General features: G+C 36.6%; 3 protein-coding genes across 3 annotated transcripts in view; 1 reads left to right on the top strand and 2 right to left on the bottom strand.

Moving 5' to 3' along the window:
- Positions 1–1,734: 1,734 nt before the first annotated feature.
- LOC146134560 (uncharacterized) lies at positions 1,735–6,356 on the top strand. The gene is made up of 5 exons (XM_083397535.1): positions 1,735–2,282; positions 3,031–3,175; positions 3,774–3,960; positions 4,524–4,638; positions 5,375–6,356. The coding sequence occupies exons 1-5, from the start codon at positions 2,144–2,146 to the stop codon at positions 6,328–6,330; spliced, it is 1,542 nt and encodes a 513-aa protein (XP_083253661.1). The 5' UTR covers positions 1,735–2,143; the 3' UTR covers positions 6,331–6,356.
- LOC146134559 (ATP-dependent RNA helicase DDX55-like) lies at positions 4,535–20,173 on the bottom strand. Its single transcript, XM_083397534.1, has 15 exons — positions 20,077–20,173; positions 18,023–18,156; positions 17,309–17,468; positions 15,885–16,044; positions 15,204–15,315; positions 14,271–14,472; positions 13,547–13,640; positions 12,822–12,914; positions 11,918–12,044; positions 10,624–10,789; positions 10,151–10,277; positions 8,718–8,892; positions 8,265–8,336; positions 7,162–7,263; positions 4,535–5,711 (listed from the first exon to the last, which is right to left on the bottom strand). The coding sequence occupies exons 1-14, from the start codon at positions 20,171–20,173 to the stop codon at positions 7,168–7,170; spliced, it is 1,815 nt and encodes a 604-aa protein (XP_083253660.1). The 3' UTR covers positions 4,535–5,711; positions 7,162–7,167.
- Positions 20,174–22,108: 1,935 nt separating this feature from the next.
- LOC146134558 (epidermal growth factor receptor-like) overlaps positions 22,109–27,951 on the bottom strand; it is an 87,713-nt gene continuing 81,870 nt past the window's right edge. Inside the window, exons 31-32 of the mRNA XM_083397533.1 lie at positions 25,153–25,284; positions 22,109–24,589 (exon numbers count right to left, since the gene is read on the bottom strand). Of these exons, the coding sequence (XP_083253659.1) occupies positions 24,021–24,589; positions 25,153–25,284 (701 nt within the window). The 3' untranslated portion in view covers positions 22,109–24,020. The remainder of the gene's footprint in view (positions 24,590–25,152; positions 25,285–27,951) is intronic.

The raw sequence follows: 27,951 nt of genomic DNA, 5'->3' as shown, positions 1-27,951 counted from the left end.
TAATGAGTTGAACGAATTCTTACAAATCAACAAATGTAATAGAATTATAGCATAGCGTTATCTAAGGTTATAAATAGCATAGCGTTTTAAATATTCGCGCACAGTGATTTAAACTTCACAACAAAGCGGTTTACATTTCGACGTATCAGCTTGCACAATAGCTCATATCGGCTGTACATTGTACAACTGCATGTTTGTAATGTGGAATGTTTATTATTGTGCGTATACGCTTACTACTACAGTAGCATATTTTCTGCGTAAAAGGGTCATTGTTTGAGGTCAGATTTCGCGTCACAGCTATGATTAATCGTTGTTATATGTTGCGACGTTTGATCTGTGGTATTGACATTGATGATTTTGAACGCGCTAAAAAGGGAAAAGACTGAAGTTTAATGTGACAGACTGTGTTTTGCGACACCCAGTGCTTTGAGTTAGTCATTATTGAATATATCAGTTCTTAGTCATAGCATTCGCAAAATTACACAGTCAAGTCAAGATTTTTAACTATAAACGGTGCGACTGGTCGGTTGAGTCAGCATATCAAGTGTTGTCCTAGTTTAAGTGTAGCATTTTAAATACAGGACACGTTTGTCACAGTTAAAGCAAGCAATTCAACGTGATAGGTTGGTTATGTGAAAGCAGAATTGAAATTGAGTTATCCTTTTGACGAAGTATTCCAAACGTTTAAAATGCTAGTTACTTCTATGTGGGCTTTAATAATCTTACTAAGCCATTTAGCATGGTGGTGTTTGGTGTTTTCGTCTAAAACGCAGTATAAATGCAGTAGTAGGGTCTGTAAAACAAACACATTTCCACCGCGCTTTCTGGGGGTAAGACTATGTCCGGTGAAGACAGTCCCAGGTCATTTCGTGGCCCTGAAATTCCAAGAACACCGGAACCGTCGACTCGCCACTACCCCTCGCTTCTGGCAAGGTAGCTTAGTGTAGCTAAGACGACTGTTACATTGCAGTTAATTTCGACACCGTTACCCCTGATATTTTGGGCAAAACTAAGACTGTCCGAATCGAAACCGAATGACCTTGATTCTGTGAGAAAACTTCTGCACTGATGATTCAAAACGTGAATGAAATGTATAACGGTCGCAAAGACAGTTTGGTTTAGCGTTTTATTTATGAGTTACTTTTCACCGATTTAAAGTATTTTCTAAATGGTATATTTGCAAAACAAAAGCTGAACTGCATAAATTAGTTTGGACACTACAACGTGGTATGGGTATCGGTTGTGGACTTTTTACCTTGTGCAATAAAACTTTCATTTCAATTTAAGACTCGAATAGAGTGTTGCAAAGATTTGCGCGCATTTGAAACAAAAATACTCTTCTAGTTGCTTTTTTGTTTTAAGTAAAAAATTTGGCATTTATGTGGCTTCCAAATATCCTTTTCAAAACAAAACCACCATTAGCACTTTAATTTCTAACAATACTTTATATACTTGGAGCATTGCACAATCCTAAAGCCAAAAGGCGCAAAAATACAATGTTTTATGTTTTTCTTGTGATAACGAAGCATTGCTTTTTTAGATTATAGTATCCTTGGTAAGGTAATGCCTTCCTACTGTAATATCTCGTCGAGTGTAGCACATAGAGCGTATTTTCCGTTATCGCCCTTATTTTAACAAAATGTTTTTTTTTGTTTTTTTTAACAGACTACGTCATCTGCAAGGGGAAGCACCGAGAGGGGGCAGTACAGGTCGCAACGGAGGGGAATTCCGCAGAAACGACGAATAAACGAGACAGGTCACCAACGCAACCGACATTTTGCAAAAAAAGACCCGAACAAGAAAAACGTTTTTTAAGTCGAACGACAGAAAAGATACTTTCAACCAATTAGAAAAGGGACGAACAACAAAAACGTTTTGTGATATTAAGTCCAGCGACAGAAAATATATTTCCAAACAATTTAAGTGGAGTAAAAACCTCACAGCGTTGAAAAACGTTTTTTACACGTTCCTTCAAAGAAATCGCCATTTTGGACAAAAGTTGTGATTTCTAAACAAATACAGTCGGATAAAAACGTTGCAATCTCAGAACGACAAAATATCGCAAATCCGAAGACAAACAAACCGTAACCAGAAGAGGAGAAGAAGTTTATCCTCGATCTATCCTCTTCGCTACCTCTTCAAGATGCCGGAGGACCGACTTGAGAAGATGTTGGCTCATAGGAAGGCTCAGGAGAAGAAGAACGACCAACTCCGCGTCCACAAGAACAAGCTGGAGAACGATCGACTGAAAACAAAGTCAGCTCACCTCGATTGGAATAAACGTGAGAGAAAACTTGTACTTTTCAATCATTTTTCGTTTTAAATAATTTAGCTTGATAATGAATTCCCCAAAAAGGTCAAGTAGATCGACATCACCTTGATTAAGACGTTTCGATACGAGCTTGTATCATCTTCAGTTAATAAATACCGTAGTTCTTAAAATAATAGCTGGATGGTATAGTTACACGTAAAATGAATATCAAAGCCCATACAGAAGGTATAATTTTAAACGTTTGATTAATTTTAAGATAATGGCTGGAGGTTAGAGTTACACGTAAAATGAATATCAAAGCCCATGCAGAAGTAAGTGGCAATTTGTAAACGTTTGGAATAATAAGGATATGCCCATTTTTCACCAGGCCATCATATCATTTCCTTAAATATATTTCAACCAAGATTTTCATTGCATATTTTCGCACTATACTTTGGACAATTCGAATTTCCTAAGATTACTTAGTTTTTCCATCCTGTTATGACGTAACTATATGACGTCATCTCTGATAATTTCATGCGTTTTGGTAAAACAACTGTTCTACTTTAACCCTCGCTGCTGAGGCAAAATAGTTCAGTGTTTAATTTTTCCGACAAGGACTTCACTGCAAAGGTGTGACAATTTGTAGAGTTGCAAAAGGACTTAAAAAAGGACTTAAAAAATGGCTTAAAGGACTTAAATCAAGTCATTTGAATACAGTGACTTAGGTGCACTTAAGCAAAGTCATTACAACACTGCAAAGGTGTGATAATTCGCAGAGTTGCGTTCTCGCGAGTTCGTCACCCTGGAGGGCGAGTACATGCGGAGGTTGGAGAGGATCTACGATCGACAGATGCAGATCGAAGAGCGAAGGAGAAAAGAGGAGGAGGAGAAGGAACAAAGGGAGCGGGAGAGACTGGAGAGGTGCGGGTTTCCTTGAGAAGTGCTCTAAGCACGGATGCGGAGTCGGTTAAAAATCATCCGAGTTCGAATCCGGCTAAATGTGCGATTTCGTCGTGCCTAGAATCTCCGACTCTACATCTTTTATTTTACCCATTTACGTACCGGTAACTAACATGTAAGATAATATTCAGCTCAAGAGGTACGGGTTTTTATTTGGAAGTGTTCTTAAGCAGTCGGGGACTTCAGCCATAAGACCGAAATAAGAACAACATTAACGTGGGAATATATAGGTTTTATAGATTTTTCTGCTTTAGGTATTGTTGCTTTTTAGCCTTATCGTGTGTTCCCGTACCAGGCTACTGTAGCGCATATGTTATTACACCGTTTGCATTAAATAGCTGCGCGGGCCGTATGTTGTGTAGGCCTGGTGTAGCCTATAATCAGCTTTGTTTAGTGTACAATAAACCGTGCAATAAATCTAGCTGAACAAAGATATGTGTGAGAGTGTAACTTATGTGTAATATGTGAAACAATAGAAAAAAGATTTCAAACCCCCGTAGTCAAGTTGGAAAATTATGCGAACTAAGCGATTAAACTGACCAATCAGGATCCTTTCCAGGCGCGCCAGCGTGGAGGTTAACCAGGAATCATTGGAGCGCGACCGTAGGAAGCAGATGCACGGAATGAAGCAGGATCGAGCCAAGTCGTTCATGAGCAAAGCGAAGACATTGAGCACCGGGTACAGGGACAACGATCCACCACAAGCTTACTACAAGAGGAAGGGCATTGTTCCACCCGATCGACTGGTAAGCCTTTTGTTTTAAGATTTTATTACCTTGTATGAAGGGGTTTTAGACAAAGCATTAACTTAGGTATAAAAGTAAAACATTAAAAATATTTTCCTAACAGAATGGATAATTTTTTTTCCAAAATTGACGCAACAGGACCTGTAAAACAAGTAATCTTGGAAAACCTGGGATTATCTTTTGATGCAGTGGAGCTGCAATTTTACTTTAGAACAGATTTAAGGTAAAAAGGGACATGGTCTGCTATTTTTTTAACGATACGGCGTAACTGCAACAATAATTTTACCGGGACGGCTTATTTTAACCACTGCATTCTAATAAAAACATCTCGCGGCCGTCTAAAAGGGTTTGAAAAGTCGTTTTTAGGTCATGTCTACCACATGCTGATCGTGCCATGTTTTGGATAATTAATCATACGCATATTCACCAAAACTGACAACCATGAAAGACGCAAAAACGAGGCATTTATTTCACCATGAATATTCAGCGTTTTTGTCAACTTTTTTTATAGGAATCATAGGTAAAAAAACAATTAGAACTCATTTATTTCACTAAAAACACAGGTGACGCCGGAGCTTAGCGCGAGTGCGCAGGCGAGTTTTGGAGGAGGATCTCGACTCCCCGCGTCTTCCCAGCATCTCAACAGAGCTCCAAAGGAAACGGACTTCGGCATCACTAGTAAGAGTTGCTTCGTTGTTGGAATACATCAGGGGTCACTAAACTTTTTTTACACCGGACCCCTAACATTTTTTTTACCGCGCACCCCCTAAAAATTTTGTGCTTCGCGTGGAAAAATATTTTCAAAAATAATCGTCAGAAATTGACGTTACAATACAAATAGACTTTTGAAATCTGCTGATTTCGGTCTAAAAAATGTGAAAATGAACAGGAGCCTAAAAAAAGTTTAATTTTTAACTAAACTATTTTCTTTGAAAAATTGATTACTTTTTAAATATACACTAATATTTCAATTTGGCCTTTATAATACCCCCGTAAAATGAGTTCACGGACCCCAGTTTAAGAACCCCGGAGATAACAGAAGTCTTCTTTTTTCATTTATTATTTGCAATATTTTGTAACATTTTCGAAAACACTTGGTTGCTTTATTTGCTCCGTTGTTGTGTTAGATTAGGCGTCACTGAACTTATTCCATAAAGAGGAAGATAACTGAAAGAATTACGGATCGTCGGTCGGATATAAGATTTTGTGTCAATTTTTATTATTTTTGTTATCGTTAAACGAACAAAATATAAACTACTATTACGCAACAAAAACTGTATTTGGCAATATAATATATTGTCAATCAGTCAAAAAAGTTGGCTGGCAATTACAATTACCAGAGGAGCTGTTTTTGACTCAATATTTAAACAACACTTCAACCAACTAAACGCGTTTTTTATTATTCATCCGCCAGTTCCCGATCCGCGCCGACGCAAGCTCGACAGTGCGCGAAGCCGCAATGGAAGCGTCGCCACCGAACGCACGTCCATGACGTCAACAGATGACGTCACAGCCAATGACGACAAACTGATCGACGAGGTCATCCGGGTTCAAGTCCGTCCCAGCACCGCGCCCAGCAAACGCCTCACCAAGCTTCCCGAAGATGGCGTCATCACCGCTATTGACGTCACAAACTTAGAAAGCGACAATGACGTCAGCGATATTGATGATGACGTCACAGAAGGTGGTTCGAGTGACGTGGAGAGGCGACGGCCGGCCACCGCAGCGGCCACTGTGCATTTCGATCAAGCCTACAACGATAAGGAAGAGGGTGAAAAGGGGAAAGTCCCTCTGAGCCCCAACGTGGGGCGGAGGAGGAGCAGTTTGATGCCCCAGGGGATGCTGATGTTCCGCAGGAGGTCCCAGCCAAGTGTGGGGGGCTCGTCACCAGGGGCAACCGCGTCAGGGAGCAGAAGATCTTCCTCAGCGGGAGTGAAGAGCAAAAGAGGTGGAGGGGAGCAGCTGATGTCGAACGCGGAGCAGGAGAGGATTAAGAGAAAGATGCGAGAGAAGGCGCGTTGCCTGGAGACGGAGCGGATGCGGAGAGCTGTGATCGCTGCGACCGGATTCCCTCCAAAATCGCGCCGATCCGCAAACTCAACTCCTCGCCTCCTGGACATCCCGGACTTTAGCGCGTGGAGTCCCAAAGTAGCCGGAGGTTCCACCAGCGAGTCCTCCGTAAGAGCAAAGAGGCGCAGGAGGAGCGGAGGGGATTGGGAGTATAGGGATGCGATGGTGAGGTACATTAGAAGATGCGGGCGAGGTGAGATCATGGGAGATCCACGAGAGGCTCAGGACATCCTCCTCACAAACACGAGGTCCCACCTCGCGAGGTTACACGCCGACGTCGATCAGTTCGTGCGGCGGTGACGTCACAAGTGGTGACGTCATGCGAGAGGGTGGCGTTAGAGGAAGGCGTGGCGCAGTGAGATGAAAATGGACTGTCCCTTGTGGGAGCGAATGTTAAATTATTGTTGAAAAATGCAAATAATATAAAGGGTCGATAAAAGAGATTTTGTTTTAAGGGAAAATTGGAAACAAAATGCAATTTTTTTTTTAAATTGACAAAAACAGAAATGGCTAAGCAGAATTTCTAATTAGTGTAAAACCAAAACCAAATTAATAAAATTAAAAAACATTTAATGGAAATAGAAAAATAATTTATCTAATTTTAATCGAAAATCGCTGTTTTTTAATTTGTTTAACTGTTTAAAATATTGCTACGAAGTTATTAGTTTACGGAAAAAAATGTTTTTAAGACTATTATATTAAGAGTAAAAATTAACACATCACCGAAACTTACATTCTTCAATGCATGTTACAAACCATTGGGTTTGACCAACACGGTTTGAATAGAAAAGAGAAAAACAGTTTTATTAATTTGGCAAAACGTTTAACTTTTTTTTTTTTTTTTACAATTCTCGAATCCAGTCACTTGATCTTAAACTCACCGCAGCGTAATATTTACAATTGCACAACCTAACCCTATACACAGGTGTTGTTTAAAGACGCAATTGAAAGGCAATATGTTCAAATATGTTAAATTAATTAATGGTGTCAAGTGTTGTGCATAGTCTTTAAAAATAGTTCAAAAACAGCCACTGCTTAAAACTGTCTTGACAGACCATTTGAAGTGCGTTTTGTGTTCTGTTTTTCTTGAAATGTTTAATGAGTTAAACACCACTCTGTTCTAATAATTACCTCTCGTCAGGCTTTTTCAGTTTTTTGCGTTTTTTGCGCTTTTTCTTTTTCCATTTTACTTTCTTCCGATTCGATTTCTTGGTTGTAAGCGTCCTTGCTGATCTGTTGTTGAAAAACGATTTTATTTTTGCTTTTTTTACATTAAATATGTTGCAGTTAGCGATGCTTTGTGCTTATTGCAATACCGGTTCCAAAGCGGCCAAACAGATAAATTCAATGATTTTAAAAAATATGTCAAACGGATAAATGCAATGATTTTCAGGTTATAAAGTCAAAGTCTGCTTTAGCGTCAGTAAGTATATTTAATCTATGCTAAACATTTAACGTTTATTCTCTCGCAAATTTACCTTTTAATGAAGAAAACCCGACGTAGCACTGAATTTACATGGGATATATGCGCTAATAAATTTGTTGTTAGATCCGCACCGATACCAGTATCGGGCGAGTACCGATAATAAGTCCGATACTATTGGACATCCCAATTGCAGTTAACAACACATTTTTTTAGCAAATTCAACACAATTTTTTAGAAATAACAAAATTCTAAACTACTGCTTTTGAATAAAAAGCAAACCAGCACTAAGAATTACCATTAAGAACACTTTGGTTTATCAAATAAAGTTTTTTTGCTTCCAGGTTGTTATGACGAAGATTAAAAAAATAAGATACAAAAGTTTCATTGATTAATGCACAATTAACTTTGTTATCAGATCGGCACCCCTGTTTGAACCAAAACAATAAAAGCACTTGGCTTCTGGTCCAACATTATCACAGTTGTTGTTAATATTTGATAAATGACAAAAAGTATTGCTTTTAACCAAAAACATATCAGCAAAAAAATTGCCATTCGGAACACTTTAGTATTGTGCATAAAGATTTTTTCAGTCATCGTTAACAAAAAAAAATAATAAATAAATAAATAAAATTCATTCTTTCAACGAAAAATCACGTCAGTCTACTTTAGGTAAAGTTCAAGACTTAAGTCTCTGACGCAGCTGGATTTTTTTTTAAATTACGCTTCTAGTAGATAGTATTCAATGACAGGATATTCAGCGTCCAGCCCCTAATGACATAATTTGTAAAATTTAACCAAATGGACTTACCTTATTGTTCTTTAGTTTTTTAACCATCTGCGCGTCTTTTCGCAATTCTTCCAATTCGTTTTCATCAAACGTCTAAAAAAAACACATTTGTCTTTAAACCACTCGCCACACTTTTTGCTTAAACGCCAAATCAGTGGCCGACAAACTGTGGGGGAAAAGGGTAAGTTGTTCGTTGTACAGGCAAAGTTATATCTTATTTTCGCACTAAAATATCGGCCAAAGTATCGGCCTACATTTACCGATATCGATATATCGGTAGAAGCCAAATATCGGCCGATATTATCGGTAAACGAATATCTCGGTCTATCTCTAATTTTACGACAATTGTTTGTGGGTTTTTCCCAAAATACTTCACGGATGTAAAAATAAAAACTATTATCAGAAAACCCTATCAATAAAAAAAAAATATTTTCAAGGAACAAGCAATCCAGACCACCACAGTTTGGAGCTTACCATTTTATTTTTTTTCTCAAGCCTTTTCATTTTCTTTTCTTTCCTGGATTCCTTCTTTAACCTGTTATCAGACCAAGCTTTCGCCTTTTTGCTCATGAACTTCGGCCCTCTAGTGTCGACGCCGTTTGCTCTCCGCTTCATCTCTTCCTGACGAAATTTTTCTCGTGACTTGTCTCTGTAATGCAAAGATTTAAGATTGGAAATTGACTTTAAATAGAAATACGATTAGTGTAATGAGAATTATGTCCTGCAATGCAGAAACCGAAAATAAAGTCACAATTAGAAATGACTTTAAATGGGAATAAGATGGATTAAACGAGAATAATTAGTGCGTTGATTTAAATATTTAAGAATAGAGTGGTTTGAATGGGAATTCGGTAATTTACAATATTGAGGGTAATTAGAAGGAATTATGTAAATTTGAAGATTATTAAAGTAAAAGCATTAATTTTGAATTGAAATAAAAAATAGGGGAATTAAAAAGCGTATTTAAGGAGAACGGGAAAATTTGAACAGAATTTATTTGGAACGCGTGTTCTTCAACATAATTGTAAGGCCACAGGGTGATTAAAAAAATGTCAAAATTAGGTACATTTGGAGCGCTGTTGGGTTTATAAGACAATTATAAAAAGTTAAAAAACAATCCACTGTAGAACAGACACAATTATTGGGACAAAAATACTCTATGGCAGGGGTGGGCAAACTGCGGCTCTCCGGCATGGGTTTTGTGGCTCTTCTAGTTGAATCGTAAAATTTAAAAAAAATTGAAAAGGTTACCAAGAGCACCGTTTATAAACGCTCCTCTCTTTTTCTTTTCTTTATTTAGGCCAGTATTTCGTTTATGACGTAACACGAGACATAGAGTTAGTTGACAAAAGACTGATACTAATAAACATGTGGGTGTTATTTTGCTATTACCGTTATTATAGTGTTGATTATTACCGTTTTGTAATATTACAATTCTGTTATTATTGCGGCTGGCCTTGCATTATTTACCGTTTTTGTATTGAAATAATTTTGAGGCTCTTTGGTGCTTGTATTTTCTGCAAATGGCTCTTACATTGAATGCATTTGCCCACCCCTGCTCTATGGTTTATTGCTTGTTCAAACGAAAGCATTTGCTTAGTTGTTTTGTTTAAAGTGTCCTTTAAGTGAACAGATAAAACGCAAAAATATGAGTTACTTTTGTAAACTTATCTTCTGGAAGCCACCAATGATGTGAAGCATTCAGCATGTTGCACACAAGTGCACAGAGTTATATGTTACTTATTAACAAATGCCTTATTATTAACATGAAACATATTTAATATCTAAAGCTCACAATACTCCATTAAAAATCTAGAATAATTTATAAAGTACCGGAAGAATAGTAGGCGCAATATACTATATTACCTGGAAAACATCTTTACTAGAACAAATCGCGTCAAACTTACTTGAACTTAATCGACGAGAAATTGACGTCAGTGGCAGTGAAGCCAGTTATCTTCTTGTTCTTCAGTTCCGGCATCTTTGGAAGTCTGAGCAGGGCAAAGCCAGTAGCAAGTTCACCAAGATTGAGGTCTGACAAAAACGACAAGGTTAACAAAACAAAACCGATATGCACGTTAGGACGGAGGTCCCTTAAAATGTGCGTCGCACAAAGATTTCGTTTCTATCTAAGTTCAATTGTGGTAATAAAATGCTCCCAGAAAGAATTCTTACTAAACCCTGACATATGCATTTAAAATCAATATTTTTTGGATACCCATGACCAACAAAAAATGTCCACGCGTTAATTAAAAAAGTGCATTTCCAAGATGCAAATCTCTGTGTTAGATTGCTAATCATGGAAATATATATATTGGGTATCGGAATAAACAGAAAAGCATCGACTATCTACCTTCATTGTTATTTTGCCAAGACTCACCCTTTACTCTGAAGATCAGGTTACACTCGTGCTTGACGTACGATTGAACGAAAGACACGAAAGCTCTCGTTCCACGTTCCATAACCGCTCGGTCCTCCACCGCTAGATGGCGTAAGCGAGCTAGCCAGTCCTCCATTTGGTCGACCGGCGTTTCTGGCACGTATTCCTAGAAAATAGTAAATAAAATAAACAACCACAGGTTTGCAAATTAAAGTGTACAACTTGCGTTAGGTTATAGTAGTACGGTCCTAGATAGTTTAGCTTTTAGTGCAGAGATAGGAAAATAGTTTTAAAAGGGAAAGGAACGCATTCCTAGAAAAGGTTAAATAGAATAGGTTACCCTAACAGGTTTACAAATTGAAGTGTACGGCTTGCGTTGAGTAATAGTAGCAGCCTGAGTTGGCGCAGCTGATTCATATGACCCTAGATTGTTTAGCTGTTAGAGCAGAAGTAGGAAAATAGTTTTAAACCACAAGGGAAGAGGAAAACCAGGTCAACAAGGGGATTTGAAATACATATCAAATTAAGTGTTGTTATTTTAACAACGGAAATAGCATTTTTTTTAATTTGAATGGCTAAAAGCAGAATTTGCAATAAGGTCGCTAAAAAAAAATTAGATAAACTCTGAAATCAAATTTTACACTATGCACGGATCTGTAATGTAGCTTGACGTTTCGATACGAACTTGTATCATCTTCAGTTAATGACGTCGTAATCAAGACGATTTTAATCTACTCGACCTTTTTGGCTTGCAATTTAATATCAAGGAAATAGCATTGTTATTTGACAAGCTTGCAACTTTAGGAGAAATAAACGTGTTTCAATAGCATATTATTTAATCAAAATAAAAACGTTTTTTACAATGTTTTACGGAAAATGAAGTCGAAAAATAGTAATTATTTAGTCGACATTTCTTACATTTCCCACAATTACATCAACTGTCGTACAATAACTTTTTATTTCATAACACTTGAAATAGCCAAAAAAAATTTTCTGTGTGATAACATCCGATGATAAATATTCGGGAGCGTATATTGAACAGTATAATTGGAGTTGCTTAACCCACTCTTGTATATTTAAAGCAGGTTAAAATAAAAATGCTTTTTTGCACCCGGCTCAATAAAGATGTAAAAAAAACTAAAATGCATAAATAAATGCCGTAAGTTATTTGTTGATACAGCTTTCCGACTAAGAAAAAAATAATCAAAAATACAGTTAAAATGTCCGTGTCATCGTTGGGCAGTTAGATGAAACAGTGGTGGTAAAATGCAAAGTTTTGAATACTAAAACTTACTTTCATCGGGGCTTTTTGGTTGATTTCTATGAAGTCTACGTAAGCTGCTTCGGTTTCAAGTAGAAAGGTGAGGGCACTTCCCTGTCTGCCAACCCTTGCAGTTCTTCCACATCGATGGACGAATGCACTGGAAACATTATATCAACAGACAACAATTACCATAACAGAAAGTATATGGCCGTCTGATGCTCGCCATAATATTCCGGTACAGATACATGGTGATTTGGACAAAGATCGCGCCAGATCTGAGACCAAATGTCGTAATTGCTATGTTCAAACAAGCAAAAAATATTACAAAGCCCATAAAGCAGTAGGTAGCGGTAGCACATTGTAAACATTTCGAATAATAAACAGTATATATCCATTAAACCAGTGCTCTTTGCGATTTTGAAAATCAAAAAGGTTTTTTGAAACTGTAAAAAAATTTTGAGTGAAATTGCCGCAATTCATGACTAAAATGCCTAAATTAATTTGGTATTGAACGAGTACCCATGCTACCAGTTGGCATCGGGTATTGGATCCCTCCAAACCGACATTATCGGACCTTTCTAACCGAAAGTATTATAATAAAAAAACTACAACCGAAAGTGACGTTTTACAATATATTGCAATGGCTGGAGATTGTAAAAAGATGTACAGTAGAAGAAATATAAGACCGTTTAAAACTTGGTGGCATTGTGTGAACGACAATAAAATAATGCGCAAAATCTTCATATTATAACTTTCTTAAATTGAAATAGGAATTAAAACAAAAATTGCCAAACCCAACTCATTTGGTCATAAATTTACCTCTGTATCGGCTTTAATGTTTTTCTTAGTTTAGTTACATATACAACACACTCTCATCTAAAAGTAATAAAATCTCAGAACTTACGGTCAAATAACCACAAGTTATTCCGCCTACCTTGCATTACTTGGCGGATCAAACTGCAAAACCCAGTCGACATCAGGAATATCAATTCCCCTTGACATGACATCCGTGCAAATCAAGACGCCGCTGTAAAACAGTGTTTGGTAATTATCCACTGAACTATGATTGCTTGCATGTCTTCTGGACAAGTTTATCTCAGTTGGAGATTTATACAATATGCGTATTTACCAGTATTGTAATGAATTCAGTGGTCCTTTTCAAACTACTTGACTTGACTCAGGGTCGCTTCAGTTAAATAATTAGACTCAACTCTTTTATTTTGGTAATTTTCTGAATTTATGCACGTAAAACACTTTGCATGCTGTATATGCGTTTTTGTGATATTTTAGTTGAGTTATTGCTCATAATCGGTGTTTAACAAATTTTATTAGTTTAAAGATTTATTTTTACATCAATTACTTGTGGTTGACTTGCTCTCATGGTGGCAACTGATGGCTTTGACTGGGTTTGGTATTTTTTATCAATGACTTGACTTGGACTTAGGTTATTATAAAAATGAGTTGACTGGGATTTTAAAATGACTTGTTTAACAGACCGGTATTTAGAGTTGACGAAGTAATCCGTTACATGATATTGAGTTTAAAACGTTGGCCAAATTAAGTTATGAAGAGTTGAGTAGAAGTGTTCGAAACATTCCAAAGTAGAACTTATATAAATTGTCTTATAATTTAACTAGAAACAACGCTATCTTTAATCACCTGGTAATTTGTCGGAAATTGCTGAAGATTTGTAATCTTCTTTTTTTCACTTTGCCATGCAATAACAAGATGTTAAACGTTTTCCCAATAAGGTCTGAAAGCAAATATACAGAAAATAACAACCAATAATAAAAATGGCAAACCGAATGTGTAAATCAAGAAGATATATCCTCGCCCTTACATGTAAATGACGATAATAACTTCAAAGAGAGCAAATATTCTTTAGACTTTCCTGTCTTGATCATAAATGCCAAACTTTGAACAAGACAGGAAAGTCCTAAGAAATTTGCATTAATATACAAAAATTGACAAAAGAAGAGGTACCGGTATGTCTTATCGGTTAGGCTCAACAAGGTATATTGGTGACAAACTGACAATGTAACATAAACTACCTTTTATTTAATGACCACGACAAAGAACTAGAATTATTACCTAATAAAATTATATACCGTACAAAAAAAATTGACAATAAATTTTGCAAATAAAATAGATTTAAAAAAGCCAAAAATACAAGAAAATTCCTTTAATTGACCTCCCGAAATATTATCGATTAGGCTCAAAAAAGGTTTATTGGTGACAACTGACAATATAACCCTGACTACCTTTTATTTAATAACCACGATAAATAATTAGTGCCTAATGAAACTATATACCCTATAAAACAATTGACAAAACATTTTGCAAATAAAATAGATTTGAAAAAGCTCAAAAAGCAAAAAAATACCTTTAATTGCCCTCCCGAAATATTCCACGCTGGCGCAGGTGGAAACAAACACCAAGATCTTCTCGTTTTTTCTCTTATTGATGAAATCCATGAGGCAGTTAAACTTGCCGTTAGCCGGGCAAATCATATACTGGTTGAGTAAGGATGAGGGTGTTTTGGCCACAGAAGTGCTGTCCGAAGCAAAGTCTACGACCTCCTTTTTCTATTAATGCGAAAATAAACAGTTTTTTTCTGGTGAGAAATGGCGAAGTGTCTGGAGCTAAACATTGACTCGAACCTTTATATTATAAGCACTTTTATTGTTTGGAAATAAAACACCTAAACATACGTTGTAGTGTCTGGGGCTAAACATTGACTTGCACCTTAATATCACACTTTTGTTGTTTAAAAATACAATAACGAAGCGCATGCCGTCTTAAAAATGTTTAAGCGCAGTTAATATGGCAACGTTTTTGGCCTCTCCCCTGCATTTGCAATTATATTACCCTGAAGAAGATTGCCCGAATAGGTGGTTGAAACGTTGGTACTTTATTACAATTTTCGTGGATGAACAATTTTACAATTGATAAACTAAGATTAGGCCATGTTGTTTCTACTGACCATAGTGTTCCTAAACTACGATTTTATTAAGTAAACATTATTGGCTAAATAAGGTAATTCAAAAAAGTACATTTATTAATACTGTACATCATTTTAATGAAACATATGTACACACATATGTGTGTTAACAACTGAGATCTAGCCCTTCTGAAGTTGCTTTTTGACCTTACATATCATTAGTACACCGCAAGCCATTGCAGATTCGGAGTCTGTGATGGCTTTCAGTGTACCGCACATCATAATAGAACTTCATTATTATGGACATTTCATATGACGCTTTGAAGCCATATTTTTGTTTATATTTTTTTTTATTTTATCAGTAATATAATATACCTCCTTCACTATAATTTTCACAGGATTTCTCATTCCAGCTTTTATAAGTTGTTCGACCTGTTCAGTTTGTGTTGCGCTGAACAAACCGGTTCTTCTTTGTTTAGGCAAGCGACTGTTAAAAATATAATACAATAATAAACCAACCAAAAAAGTATTTTAATTTTTCCCCCTACGACACTTTTTTAGTCGTCGACTAAGGTACTTTACATGGTTAAGTTTAAGTTTGATTTGGCCTGAGCAAGATTTATCTGAAATTTAAGAAAATTGCAGAAACAATACAATGACATGTCTCATAATAATTTAATTCAAAGTGACTATAGCTATTGTCTGATCAGTGTTTTGCCCACTTCAACAACAAAAAGTTCACAGAAGAGAATTGGGACGACAAAGCTTTCAATGTTTAGTTATGCTTGGTTTTTGGGTCGTCAAAAAAAGCCGTAAGGTTGGTTCACACTAGACAAGTTTTACTTGTGGCGTTAGTGTCTTTCGCAAAAGCTCGCGTCGTCCAGTCCACACATAGCGCGTGGCGTTAACGGCAAATTTCCTCACTTCTAACCGAAAGTGCCCAAGTTAAAATATTTAAACTTTTTTTAAAAATACTTTACGTTAACTCCAGACGCGTCTAATGTGAATCAACCTTAAGAAACACTGTTTTGAAGCATAATAATTTAAAGTGTTTACCTCATAATGCTTGAAAGAGTGTTGTGAAAACCCATGTCAAGCAGTCGATCGGCTTCATCAAGAATGTAAACTTCAAGCGCTTTAATCGCGGTTTGCATTAAAGAGCTTTTCTCGAGAGCAGCGCTGATTCTACCGGGAGTCCCAACCAATATTTGAGCACCTGTCAATATAAAGGAAGAGATCACCAAACTTTTTACAAAAAGGGTCGATAACTGTAAGGCAGGGATTCCTAAACTTTTTACAGCGGACCCCTCATTTTTTTTGCCTTGCTTTTTTTTACCTTTGCCTCGCGTGGACCACGGTAGGCCAAAAAATTCAAAGTTGACAGCATAAATTGACCTCACAGTACAAATAGACTACATTAAGCTCCTGATTTAGACCAAAAATGTGATATAAATATAAGTGAAATGGAGTCTAAATACATTCAGTGCAAAACCGTTCAAAAAACTGTTTTTCTTTAAAAAATTGATTCCTTCTTAAATATACACAATATTTCAATATTTCAAGTAGGCATTTATGGACCCCTACAAGGGGGCCATGGACCCAAGTTTAAGAACCCCTGCTGTAGGGCCTGGCAATCACAGACCAGGTAACTGTCAAGATTGTTAATTGCGGGCCAGATATAACATTTTATCTCATTATTTTTCAATTTGACTAATATCGTTGAAAGAATAAAATATAATTAATTATAGTAATTGGGCATCAAAAACTGAAGTTAGTTATATTAAATTGTTATGTCAGACAGGGGCCACCAAACTTTTTACATAACGGCGTGATAACTGTAAGGATTGACGATTGCGAGCCAGATACAAGTTATGTGTTGAATTTTATTAACTTGATTATTGTTAATTAAAGGTAATATAAATTACTATGTAATAAAATTAGCAAGTTTTATTAAATTTACAATCAGTTTAAAATTTCTCCAAGATTAGTTTTATTGAAGCCAAAAAAGCCTTTCATTGAAGCCAAAAAAGCCTTTCAACTAAGTTTATTACTGCAACACTATTTAATATTTGTGTTCAACAGCAAATATAAAATAATTGGTATATGTTTGTCAGCAAAAGTGACGTCATAAGTAAAACGCTATTTAAAATACAATAAATCCTAATATATTTATCTAAATATTCCTTTATTACAATCCTCCTAAAATGACACCTGTGCTAAGTTTTTATATTTGAATAATTAAACTAACTTATCAGTCCACATTTATCTTGGAAAGATAAAGTATTTACCATATTCTTCAATAGAAAAAGAGTGGCCCAAATAACTGATAAAAGATTCATACTTTTATTTTGCAAACGTTTCGGCAAGTGCTTATGCCATCACCAATGCGTAAAAATCACCATATATTTCAGGAAAATTTGTTTTTTCTGATATATTCAGATATAAAGTTTATAAAATTTAATAAATTTGCCAATTATTACCATCTTCGGAAAATTGATCACAATCTCTTTGGATGTCTCCCTTTCCACCGATACAGAGCATACTGGTGTAAGGACAAAGCTGGGTATGGTAAAACGATTTCACTACTTCATGAATCTGACAAGCCAGCTCACGAGTGGGACTTACTATCAGCGCACCAATCTAAAAAGTGAAAAAATAATTTATTTAGCAATGCTGCACTGAGTATGCGATATTACTCTAGCAAAGCTAGCAATTCAAGTCAGACACTATTAAAATATCTTAAAAGATATATATATATATATATATATACTTGGCCAACAAATGCACCGTCAGTTTATTTTAATACAACATATTTAACCTATTATAAATATATTTAAAATGAAATTTTGAAATATATGTTACAGTAATCAGGTATCATAAAAATAAATTACAAATTATATTGGTAATATTAATACCCTAGACAGAGTCATTAGCATATACAAAACAAATAAAACATAAACAGTAAACAAGATATTTAAAATGCAAGGTCAAAAATTATTTTAAGATTACCATGTCAGTAAGACTGTCCCATACTTAAGATTTTACCAATAGCCAGTGATTTTGACAAAAATTATTGCAAATCCAACTCTGGGGTTATATTATTGGACATTTTTACTTGTCAGCCAATGTTTAATTTAAAAGACTGTATTACATAAAATGCATTTTCTAGTTTTTTTTAGGTTGTTTAAACTTACCTGGTGCTTTTTAAGTTTTTCTTTGCGTTTTTGCAGCATTTCTAAAAGTGGCACAACAAACGCCAGAGTCTTTCCACTACCGGTGACTGCTTCCACGCAAACGTCTTTGTTTTTTAAAAAGACAGGGATTGTTGCTGCCTGAAAAAATGTTACAGAAAATAAAAATTTTATTTATTGGTGAAAGTTCTCCAAATGTTTAACTGACCCAAAGCATCTGCAACAAAATCTAAGTGAGCTTATAAATTGTGGTTCAGTGTAAAAATTTAATCAAAATTTAGCTTGGAATTCCATGCAACAACATTTTAGCATACTCATTAATGAAATAACCTTCGGGCCTGTAAAATTAACTCTGCAGGCCTGATCCTGCAGGCACATGTGCTGTAAAATTTATATATTTTTTTTTGGTGAATCGACTCAGTTTCTGGGAACTAAATTTTACTCAAAAAAGTTTGTTGATACAAATGAATGAGATATCACATAAAAGATAAAAACAATTGACATTCATGCTGAGCATCAACTATCCAATATACCCCCAGGATGGAAAGTTTGGCATTCGCAGTTGCACATTCTGTCTATCACAGAGGCTTCACATATCATGAAACTTTGATTTTTATAAAAATTTGCATGTCTAAACTTCAGTATTAAAGTACTGTCAATGGCTCCACCAAAAGAGCGATCAGGATTTTGCAGATCTATGAAAAGTAGTGCGAATTTCGCAGTTGGGCTTAGGGTGTAAAACAATTTGAAACAAAAAAACGAATTGACTGATGTGAGAGTTTTGGCCAAGCGTTTTTTGTTTTTGTAAAAACCTTACAAAATATTTACATTAGTTTCAGATTAACTGTAATGTCATACCCAGGTGCAACGATTGAGTTTGGGCGGTATCCAGCTAATTACTATTAAATTTCATTTTCCCAGTTTTGAAATTTTTCCATAATTAACCCACTAGTTCTAATACATCAATGTGTGATGCAACACTGCTATAAAGTTTATAAACCCTGGATAAAAATATCATTCATGACCACTCGAGTTTAGGCTTTTCCCGAGTATGCAAACAACTAGTAAGTCAAGACACCCCATTTGGTTTAGGGTCAAGGTTAGCGAAAAAATCGGGGTGATGGGGTGCACTCCAGATTGAAAACTTGGGTTTTGTGCAAGAAGACAATTTGCAGCTTAAAATTGCGCAGCTGTAATAACATTTCTGCCTAAATTTGCTCGGCTGTAATAAGTTATTTGTAAAATTTGCCCGGCTGGAAATAAAGTACTATACTCGAAACCATTATAACAATGAAAGTTTTGCACTTTTGAGCGATGTTTTATGGCCGACTGCATTTTACGTTGATTTTTACACAAAATGCGCAGGTATGACCGCGGACGAGTGGGTAAGGGATTTTTAGGCTTACTTTTCAATTGGGGTGCACCAAAGATGAAAAGTGCTTCTTCAAAGTGCTTCTTTGTAACGGGATAAATATTTTGATTTTTAGGATGCAGGTTTGGTCTGTTAAAAAAAATAGCGGGTGCGCTTGCCATAGTGCGCCAACGTGTTAGTGGCAAAAACGTGGTTGCAATTGTGAAACGACAATTAGGTTATTTGGCGCTGGTCTAGAATCCTACCACAACGAAACAACATTTGGGTTAGGGCACAGGTTAGCGTTTGGGTTAAGGTGGGTCAAGTATTATTATTAAATTAGGAATATAATATTACTTGACCCACCCACACCCAAACGCTAACCCGCATCCTAACTCAAATTTTGTGCGTTGATTTTAGAACTGTGGTAGGATTCTAGACCAGCGCCGGTTATTTATATTATACACACCCCCCGAGGTTCGGGAATCCAGCAAAACTCAGCCTGTTTATTTTTCAATTTAGGTTCGCAAGTTACAAATTTAAGTGTGCACAACACAAATTGCTTTTAAGAATCTTGCAAGTTTATCTGCCACAGAATGCAGACCAGATATATGATAGCTAATTGTGTCCACTAATAAAGGTACAATTATGCTAATATATAGTATTAGCTTAATTCATGCTTGTGTTTATATTCTTATCAGTCTACAAACCTGCACAGGCAACATGTTTTGAAATCCACATTGTTCAACGACGTCCAAGACATGTTTGCTTAGACCACTAACACTCTGCCATGTCAAATCCATGCCTTTCTTTTACTGATACAAAAGGCAAAATTTTAACAGATCACAAGGTTTATTTCAATTAGTAAGTAACGTATGAAACGTGCGTTTATTGAACTATTTTTTTTAGGAATATATTCTGGTTGCAGTGTTGTGATTACATAGGAATCACCAATTGGCAACAAAATTTAAAATAAATCGACATTGCTGTTCTCTGAAGTTTGGAAAAAAATTTACCTTTTGATGTTTAAACAAATAGAAGTTAAATTTATGACTATCAGTATTTTAAAGAATTACTCCTAATTAAAGTTTGTGTAAGTAGAAAAACTCACCTAAATTTGTGTATGTAGAAGAATTTTTTAAAAGAGTTGAAAAGTATTGTAGACATTAAATGGTAGATGTTGCCACATGTGTTTTACAAATGGGGATTTCCCAAATATTCCAAGTATATTTTAAACGATTAAATTTAAATTTGGCTTAACTTTAAATAAGTATGAACGCAATCAAAGTAAGACCTAAAATCGTATCTACGGTAGTGCTGGAAACATCATTTTGAAGTAACTCAATTAAGTCTAGCTCAAAATATTTGAAAAAAATACCATGTCTAGTTTCAGTCCAAGTCATCAATTACCTAAGACTAAACGCTATTTGACTTTACTCATCACAGCACTGACCAATATGCACAATTTAATTTCTTGTAGTAATTCATGGAATAAGGCCATATTTGTTTCATGGGCTTTGTGAATAAATCACTTCTCCAGAAATCTTTCTCTCAGTCTACCACAATAACGCATTGGGATTAGTTGCTCTTTATTTCACTGACTGTAAAACACAAAATCCGACAAGGCTTCAACAACGAAAAGAAAAGTAACAACAGACACGTTGAGAAAAAGTCGAGAAAAAATAAACGCCGCCATTTCGATATTTCTAGTATTTACAGCCGCTAATATCTACAACCCGAACTGGAAATGAGCGACGACGCTGTACACCTAAAAACGAGGAGAAACAAAATAAAACAAACAAAGTAAAGCGCGGAACTTGAATGGACGCCAGTCAAAATAATTTGTGGCCTTGAAAACTGGAAAACAGGGTTGCCAAATACTTTTATGCAATAAATTTAAAAATATTAAAGAATTATAGGATTTTAACCGTTGAAAAATCGTTGAAATTTTGGCTGCGGAGTCGGACTCGAAGAAGTCGGTTTGTTTTGTTGGAGTCAGACTCGGGATTCAAGTGAGACAACGTAAAACTACCCGAGTCTGATGTGCGCATTCGCAGTACCAAATTTCGAAACTGATGATGCCGTAAACTGTAAGAATAGCAAATGGTGGAATAATTTAGTTACGTAAATGGGTGAAATACATGCTTTGAAGTCGGAGCCGGATTTGGGACTCGACGAAATCACACATTTAGCTGGAGTCGGACTCTGGTTTTATTTTTTAATTTTTAAACCGACTCCGCAGCTGAACGACTTAAAATCGTATTGCTCCACGTTTTTTTAATGCCATGGTCATGGTCGTCAAAACATTAACAAGTTTACTTGAAAAATTTGTTTTACCACGAAAATTTTTAAACACCCAGCTTATCTGGAAATAAAGAAAAATTTACTATAAAGCTATTTTCGGGAAAAACATAGGGTTTTTAAAGAAATTAAATAGACTTTGTGGCAACCCTGCAAAAAACGTTATGAAATTTTCTATTTGAAATAACCGGAACTTGTGGACTTAAAATAGCGCCGCGCTGAAGCCCTGATACTATACATGAAACTAGGGGACGAGCGTTGATAAAGAAACACTAAAAAAACACTGATGTATACAACTGCAGGCCGCGCAAGAGAAAAGAGATCACTTGATTGCAAAAAGACCAAAGTGCAAACAAATTGTGATATCATTTTAAAAATCGGACTCAAAATGATTCGTCTGACAGCAAAAGTTTTACAAATATCCAACGTCAGCCTAATTTCGACAGAAATGAGTTTTAACTGTGGGCGCTATATGACGCAAAGCCCATGGGCGCTTCTAAATCAATTAAAACAATCAATTCCAAGGCAAAAAATGAGTTGTTTCCTAAAGGCCAGATACAAACCGTAAAATACCAAACACAAATATCAAGGTTTATTGATATCGTAATTTGGTCAAGCGTAGGCTACAAAGGGGGTTGACAATCGTGTCAGGCCACGATTTTTGCGAGGGGTAATCAGGGGATTAAAAACACCCCTTTGCACCCCCCGTTTTTCCCGCGCAAGATGACGATACAGTTACGCGCAAAATAATCTCAATCGCTGGGTAAAAAAACGCAAAAAAGTACAACATGACGCATTAAAAAGGTTTCATCAGCAAAAACGAAAGACCACTTTGCTGTTGAAGTTGGCTCATACTAGATGCGTCTTGCGTCTGGCGTTAGCGTCTGGCGCAAAACGCTAGCGTCATTTATTTTACACACAAAACACGTTGCCAGCGTTAACGGCAAATTTCCTCGCTCCTAACTAGTAGTGGGATTCAGCCGGTTCGCACCGGTTCTATAGAACCGTCCCACTAAGTTTTTTTGAGATCAGCGAACCGGTTAGCATTACTGGTTACTGTCAATGGACTTTTGCATCTTATTTGATGAATTTTGTGATAGAACCGGCTAACAAAAAAATTAAATTACACCACTGCTCCTAACCGAAAAACGCAAAACGAGTCTAGTGTGAACCAACCTGTAAAACAAAATAGGGTGATCAAAGTGGTACTAAATAAAGACAAATTGTATTGAATTTTAAACAGGCTTTCGCATAACCGTGCTGTATCAGGTCAAAGTAGAAATGAAAGCAAATAAAATCTTGCGCTTGTGCTTTTACGTGCATTTTTATTGCTTTCATTTCTACTTTGACCTGATTAAGCACGTTTGTGCGAAAGCTTGGTGGGAATAAACAGAATTTGTCTTTATAAAGTGCCACCTGATTACCCTATTTAGAATTAGACAAAAACGGCCATTTACAAAGTTTGTAACGAAAGTTTACGGCGACGGCACGATTAACACTCGGACGCGGAACAAATTGGCAGGGAAAAAAATGCACCTGTGGTTGCCTTTGCGCCGCACGCACAAATATAGAAAGGCCGGGGCAATTGAGGGCGCATTTTCTAGTTTGGTAAACTTTTCTGCGCAGAAATAAAGATGTGTGTACACAGCTGTACAGCAAAACCGTTTCCAATCAAAAACAAATCGAGTCTTACACTTTTTTTAGTGGTTGACCTTTGTGTTTAGTTCATAATGTCACTTTTTCCAATCGCTGGCATTTTAATCCTAAAGGGGTAGCGAACGTAAAAAGAATACTTTTTTACCCGTGCTAGAGGTACCCCAAGATATTTGCAAATATAATACAAACCGCTATTTTGATTAAAATGAAACCACCGCTCTTATGGTTGGGCTTTGTAACGTGACGCAATCGTCGAAAAACAGTTTTTTCACGAATGCAAAGAGGTTTCTTTACGGAAGCTGTTTAGAAACCAGGGTTACTACCATTGTAGTGCTGGACACAAGTGCTCAATGGAGTAGGCAATATGAGTTGGCCTACAGTCAATTGCACGACGTGATACAAACGGGAAAAAGTGGCCAGAATACTGACACGTAGCTAGAACGCTAGTGTAGGGCGAACGTAAAAAAAACACGTGAAAAAACGCAATTTTGCGTAAAGATTTCAGGCGAATACGCAGCAGCGATACGCCGATAGTTCATGTTTGTATGGTTGTTAAGTTTTATCGCCAGTTTGCCGAATTTTTCGTTTGTTTCTCGATTTCCCCAAAACGCCTCAGTTCCTCAGTTGGGGGATCTCCGCGGCGGGAAAGCACCGACGGGGAAAACACCGAAAACTATACCGGCCAGCGTCGCTTTAATCCCCAAGTTTGTGATAAAGCAAATTATCGACGGCCACTTCGATCCCGACGCCGCTATCGGGTTCCGAGTAAGTCCGCGTCACCGGCCCTTCGACCCCCTTGACCCCCAGGACCCCGGGCCCCAGGCCAGCCCCCTTTTTTTCGTCCAAAAGGGTGAAAATGTCGTCGTCCTTAAACCCCTTGTCCACGCAAACGTTAACGTAGTCGGGCGACGTTTTGTCTTCGCGCTGTCCGCTGGCGGGTGTGACGTCATCCATGACGTTACCAGTGGTGACGTAGATGGGATTGGCGACGGCGCTCGGGCGTTTTTTGGGCTCGTCCTCGTCCGATTGCATCCCCGAGTCACGTTTTTCCGACGTCGAGCTTTCCCCGCTCTGCGACGAGTGACGTAAGGTGAGCACGGCCTCGTGATTGGCCGAGAGCGCGGAGGGCGTGGCGGGGGGCGGGGCCTGGGTGTTCTCGTACTCGACGTTGTCGTTGTGCAGGTTGCTTGTGATGTCGTGGGGGGAAAAAGGGACTTCGTAGCCAGCCTCGTCTACTGCACTTTTGCGAGGAGATTTGCGATCTGAGGATTAAATAAAGTTATTTGGCTTTTGTTGGGATGCGATTGGGAATGTCTTAAACATTGGCCAATAAGTTTATAACCTCCAATTGTTAACCTACTATTGTTTAAATAATTTGCCTTATAAGGTAAAATCGCTACATTAAGTCGCACCATGGATAAAATTCCATTATCATTTTAAAACGGTTTGACACCGAGACCACCCTAGTATCGAACGAGTACCTATATAACAAACACATTTCTTTTAAAATTTCATTTTTTTATAAAGGTATAAAATGCGGCGTTCTGTTGTCACTATGGCCTAATTTACCAGCTTGTGAAAAAGTGGTCTCCTAAGGCACGTGCCGTTCTCCAACAAACTGGCGTGTTTTATTTAATAAAAAATTATAAAATCAATGTTAAAAAAGTAAAGTGCTATTTTTGGTTAAAAAACATTGTTATTTTCCTTTTGAATCACAAGAAAGGAACTCGATTTTTGATAAAAGTAAATACATTATTTTTAAGTTAAAAATGTAAAAAAAAAAACTTAAATGCGACGTTATATTTGTCACTTTGGCCTAATTTACCGGTTTGTGGAAAAGTTGCCTCGTATTCTGGATTGGCTACCGACGATGCGCTAGGTGGCGCCATACTGAACACGTTCGGGGGCCCGAAGAGTGACGTAGGGGACGGGGGGAATTCCCGGGTGTCGAAGTACTCTGAAAGCGAAAAGATTTTGATGAAATTAAAACTCACGATGATTGGAAAAGTTCGTGTGTAATGGTAAAGATTCTATACGTTAGATAGGGAGTTCCGATAATATCGATATCCGATACCGAGTGGTAGTATCGTTACTAGTCCGATACTGGGTTGCAGGAATGTCCGATAATACCGGATCAGAGTCGGTGACCGATACCAAGTGGTATCGTTACTCGTCCGATACTAGGGCGGTATAATTATCGATCCGATATCAAATTAATGTGGAAGTTTTTAGACTTGATTTGTCATAAAATGTAGTGATTTTACCTTTGAGAGATAAATTTATCGAAAAATGTTGGGTTGTAATTCAGCTTCTTGACGCCAAATCAAATTTTGGCCTAACATAAAATGGAAACAAATACCTTTAAAATTGTCAAGTTTATCTAAATTGCTTGGATAAGCATAGTAATGACGTCACTGGTATCGAATCGCAACGCGATACTTTTTCTCCAAAATATCGGGAGCCGGTATCGGGTAAAATACAAGTATCGGAAATCCCTTATTGTAGACCATACAAAAACTACACACTAAAAAAAACTTTTCTTTTTATGTTTATGAAATTTTTCCAAGGAAGCCCTAGTGAACAATTAGCTTCAGTCCAAATTTGAGTTGAAATAAACTTTGAAAATAAAAAAGCGTTTTTCAGCTGTGCAATCAAAACATGCTTCCACAGCTGCAAATAATACAGGCAAGATATGGGCACAAATGTCGATGGTAATTCTCCAAGGCAACATAAAGTATCGAGCAAAAACAAAAACAACGATAACGATAAATATAACGCGCTAGTAGTAATGTTATAACTATTGGAATGGTGTCCATAGTCCATAGTACTAGAGTTTTAATCAACAAATAATACGAAAACCTAATGGTGTTACATCTTTGGACAGCAACAAATGCTTAAAATGAAACTCTGTATTTTTTCGCTAAATTTGTGTAGGGATTAAAGTTTATAAAATCGAAGGTTTTTAAAGAAAACACTTTAAAAATATCCAGAACATTCCAGAAAATCGAATTGAATTCTTGAATATTCTATGTTTATGCATTGTTTAAAAATCTACACAAACCAGCATTATGTTATAAAAACATTTGACCATTACCTTAATAGCGCCAAATAACTGAGAAAGTGTCATTTAAGTCCAGGTACTGAAGGAGACATCATACAAATGCCACATGAAGCTTTACGATAATACCAAAAATAATCCATTTCTTTAGAACAATTTACCAAAGTAGCCAAATGCCAATAAACAAAAGCGTGTAGTGTGCTAGCTTAAGGTGTTTGGCGACAATCAACTTTAAATTCACCGACTACAAGACGTTTAAAAATGGGAGAATTCATCGCTTGACCGTAAATACCTTTTGAAAGAAATTCTCGTTATTATTGGTATTGCTACCGTATAATGAATTTACATGATCGCAATGAAAACTTGTCGAATCTGTTTTGATTTTCACTGAGTATTTGGTGGATTAGAGAAGCGTCACATTCTCATTTGAATCGAATTAGTTAAAGGACTTGGGCATTTTCTCCAGATTTCAACGCTGGCCCTTTGAAAACGGCCACAAACACGCAAAGTATTAAGCAGAGTAAGCCTCTTAGTAGAAAGAGAGTGGCCCAAATAATAGATAAAAGATTCATTCTTTTATTAGGAAACGTTTCGGCAATTTCTTTTGCCATCAGTGCAGTGCAGTAAAAAGAAATTGCCGAAACGTTTGCTAATAAAAGAATGAATCTTTTATCTATTATTTGGGCCACTCTCTTTCTACTGAAGATTATGAACAGATCCGTGTTTAGTGTTCCTAAGCCTCTTAAGTTCGGGACTTTTTCACAGCGGTTGAAAAATGAAATCGGAGTTGTAGGACAAGTTACAGTGTAAACAAATTCGCGACGAAATTCCGATTTCTGGCTTATGCACAGTAGGAGAAAAGTAGTTACATGAAGGAGTTGACTAAATTTAAGGCAAACCTAACACATTCTTCCCAGCGAACATTGCAATGAAAAGATTTGGAAATGGCGAATTTTACTGGAATAAAAGTTTTATAAAGCGAATTTAATCTAAGTTCCTTATTAATCAAGTATCATAACTACAACAAGCACGATTTTAAGTTTTCAGAGAGGCCAACAAGCCAATAGACACTTTTCAAACTACTGGTTTTCTATTGGCTTGTACCTGATTTTCAAAGTTAAAAAAATTAATCTGTTTTTTTAATACAGCCAATTTGAAGCACAAAATATATGGAGTTTTTAAATTTGTTTACTATAATTTTAACTTTTTGCCGTTTACAAATTACATACTAAAAAAAACTTCACTTTTTTCGGGTTGGCTTTACATTGCTTAAATTATCTTACTGGTTTGAACTAGGATTTAGGAGAATTTGGAGAAAAAAGTGTTTAAATAAAGCGGACCAAATCGACAAAGACTTTATTATAGTTTTCTTGTCGTTAGAGTTTTTATCCAACAAGCACAAAACCAACCAACACTCAACTCTCTACAATCAAGTACAAATCACCTGGAAGTTTTTCCAACTCTGTATTGCAAAGTTGGCTGCAAACGGTTGCTGGGAATATTTGTTCAGTTAAAACCACTTCAAAACACTTCACTCCAAAATTGTCAAGATCAAACATTCGAGCA

This window comes from Ascidiella aspersa, chromosome 9 (assembly GCF_963924565.1).
Source record: "Ascidiella aspersa chromosome 9, kaAscAspe10.2, whole genome shotgun sequence".
NCBI classification, from domain to species: Eukaryota; Metazoa; Chordata; class Ascidiacea; order Phlebobranchia; family Ascidiidae; genus Ascidiella; species Ascidiella aspersa.
This window is presented reverse-complemented; position numbering and strand designations above follow the sequence as displayed.

What these genes read in the sequence shown, in the direction of transcription:
- LOC146134560 (XM_083397535.1), top strand. Translation starts at nt 2,144, where the DNA reads ATGCCGGAGGACCGACTTGAGAAGATGTTGGCTCATAGGAAGGCTCAG. An exon ending in TCACCTCGATTGGAATAAAC is followed by an intron (nt 2,283 to 3,030) that starts GTGAGAGAAAAC and finishes GATAATTCGCAG; the next exon opens with AGTTGCGTTCTCGCGAGTTC. An exon ending in GAGCGGGAGAGACTGGAGAG is followed by an intron (nt 3,176 to 3,773) that starts GTGCGGGTTTCC and finishes GATCCTTTCCAG; the next exon opens with GCGCGCCAGCGTGGAGGTTA.
- LOC146134559 (XM_083397534.1), bottom strand. Translation starts at nt 20,173, where the DNA reads ATGGATTTGACATGGCAGAGTGTTAGTGGTCTAAGCAAACATGTCTTG. An exon ending in ACCAAAAAGCCCCGATGAAA is followed by an intron (nt 10,790 to 11,917) that starts GTAAGTTTTAGT and finishes ACTATTTTCTAG; the next exon opens with GAATACGTGCCAGAAACGCC. An exon ending in TTGAGAAAAAAAATAAAATG is followed by an intron (nt 8,337 to 8,717) that starts GTAAGCTCCAAA and finishes TGTTTTTTTTAG; the next exon opens with ACGTTTGATGAAAACGAATT.